Source organism: Taurulus bubalis, assembly GCF_910589615.1.
Source record: "Taurulus bubalis genome assembly, chromosome: 6".
NCBI classification, from domain to species: Eukaryota; Metazoa; Chordata; class Actinopteri; order Perciformes; family Cottidae; genus Taurulus; species Taurulus bubalis.
Window position 1 is genome coordinate 2,245,312 of NC_136594.1, and position 2,194 is coordinate 2,247,505.

Below are 2,194 nucleotides of genomic sequence, written 5' to 3' on the forward strand. Positions count from 1 at the left end.
CTTCTTCCTCTTCTTCTTCTTCTTCTTCTTCCTCTTCCTCCTCCTCTACCTCCACCTGCTCCTCCTCCTCCTCTTCTTCTTCTTCTTCCTCCTCCTCTTCCTCTTCCTCTTCCCCCTCCTCCTCTTCCTCCTCTTCCTCTTCTTCCTCCTCCTCTTCCTCCTCCTCTTCTTCCTCTTCTTCTTCCTCTCCCTCCATAGTTAATGTTCGTCCTCCAGTAAAGTAGTTTACATTGAAAGTCCTTAAAAATAACTAATCTAGAATGTTAAAAGTTTAATTTAACGAGGCACAACAACGGTTTCTAAACATGATTTTGATCTGTTTTGATTGTATAATTTCCTACTTCTATACAACCAGAGGAGTATCATGTTGTATAAAACATGATTTTGATCTGTTTAGTTTACTACTTCTATACAACCAGAGGAGTATCCTGTTGTATAAAACATGATTTTGATCTGTTTAGTTTACTACTTCTATACAACCAGAGGAGTATCATGTTGTATAAAACATGATTTTGATCTGTTTTGATTGTATAGTTTACTACTTCTATGCAACCAGAGGAGTCTCATGTTGTATAAAACATGATTTGGATCTGTTTAGTTTACTACTTATATACAACCAGAGGAGTATCCTGTTGTATAAAACAGGATTTTGATCTGTTTAGTTTACTACTTCTATACAACCAGAGGAGTATCCTGTTGTATAAAACAGGATTTTGCCCCGGTCTCCTTACCAGTCTCCTGGCTCTCTGGCCGTCCCCGCCGCCGTGCACCTCCTCCCGGTCCGCCTCGCACAGCAGGCAGTCTCCGCTCCACTCCGCCGCGCCCTCCTCCGCCTCGGAGCCGTCGTCTCTTTCCACCAGGGCCGCGGGTTCGAGCCCCAGGCGGTGCTGCGCGCACAGCCGCTCCGCCGGGGACTCCACCGCGGCCACCAGCTTGTGCCGGCGCAGCGTGCCCACCTCCCGGTGCGGCAGCACGTGCAGCGCGCAGAAGGACGCCAGGCAAACCAGGCACGACTTGACCGCGCGCAGCGCGCTCTCCGCCGGGCAGAAGTCGCACGGAACCTCGCCGACTCCCCCGAGGTAGAGCTCCGGCTCCGCGCGCGCGTCGCTCAGCTTCAGCTTGCCCACGACCTCGGCGAGCACCGTGTTGCGGCGCAGCACCGGGCGCGGGCTGAACGCCTCGCGGCACTGCGGGCAGCTGAAGCCCGCATGCGCCTGGTCCCAGTAGCCGTTGATGCACTGCATGCAGTAGGTGTGTCCGCACGGGGTGGACACCGGGTCCTTCAGCAGGTCCAGGCACACGGGGCACCGGAACTGGCTCTCCGTCACCGAGATGTTCGCCTGGGCCATGAACCTGGTTCTCCTGGTTCTCTTGGTTCTCCTGGTTCTCTTGGTTCTCTTGGTTCTCCTGGTTCTCTTGGTTCTCTTGGTTCTCCTGGTTCTCCTGGTTCTCGACCTGCTGACTCCGCTGTTGTTGATGGTTTTCCCCGACTCTCCACTTGTTGTGAAGGGGGGTGACTGGAACAGCCCTTCCGTAATGTCACTCAGGCCTGCGGGGCGGAAGCTTTACCCTCAGTGTTGTCTTACAGGCGGGTGGAAGATTTTAAAGGACCAGTTCGTCCAAGTTGCAAATACATATATTCGCTTTGCTGGATAACTATGGAAGCCCATTTCCACCAGTAAAACAAATATGAGATAGTACGTACTAATTATGAGATAATAAAGTTGAAATTATGAGACCAAAAGTCATAATTATGAAATATCTGTACTTATCTTACAATTTCGACTTACTATCCATAATTATGACTTTTTTATCTCATATTCTTATATTATTTTGGCACAGACATGGCTTCCATAAGGAAATATACTGCACACATCTGTCTCTGACATTTCTTCATTCATCCCAGTACAACGGAGGTGAATTTTATTTTATGACATTTCAAATGCTAACATCATTATCATGATGAGGCTTCATGTGACCCGAGTCCTTTGTTATATTTATTCTTGTTGGTAAACATATATATGCATATAAATCGTAAAATAAATAAAATAGATGTCGTAAATAAATATTTTTTTTATCCATACATGAGTTAAATATTTCATGAAAACTAACATTTGAAAATATGTTTCTGAACTATTTTATTTAAAACCAATTTTTATTTTTATTAATTTGTCAATTTAAAAAAATCTGATTA

General features: G+C 46.3%; 1 protein-coding gene across 1 annotated transcript in view; it reads right to left on the minus strand.

Annotated features, from left to right (window-relative positions):
* Nucleotides 1-1,349, minus strand: part of LOC306738063 (E3 ubiquitin/ISG15 ligase TRIM25-like) — a gene marked incomplete at both ends in the record, with an annotated part of 7,127 nt that extends 5,778 nt beyond the window's left edge. The window contains one exon of the mRNA XM_079219891.1: nucleotides 732-1,349. Coding sequence (XP_079076017.1) covers nucleotides 732-1,349 — 618 coding nt within the window. The remainder of the gene's footprint in view (nucleotides 1-731) is intronic.
* Between the last annotated feature and the right edge of the window lie 845 nt (nucleotides 1,350-2,194).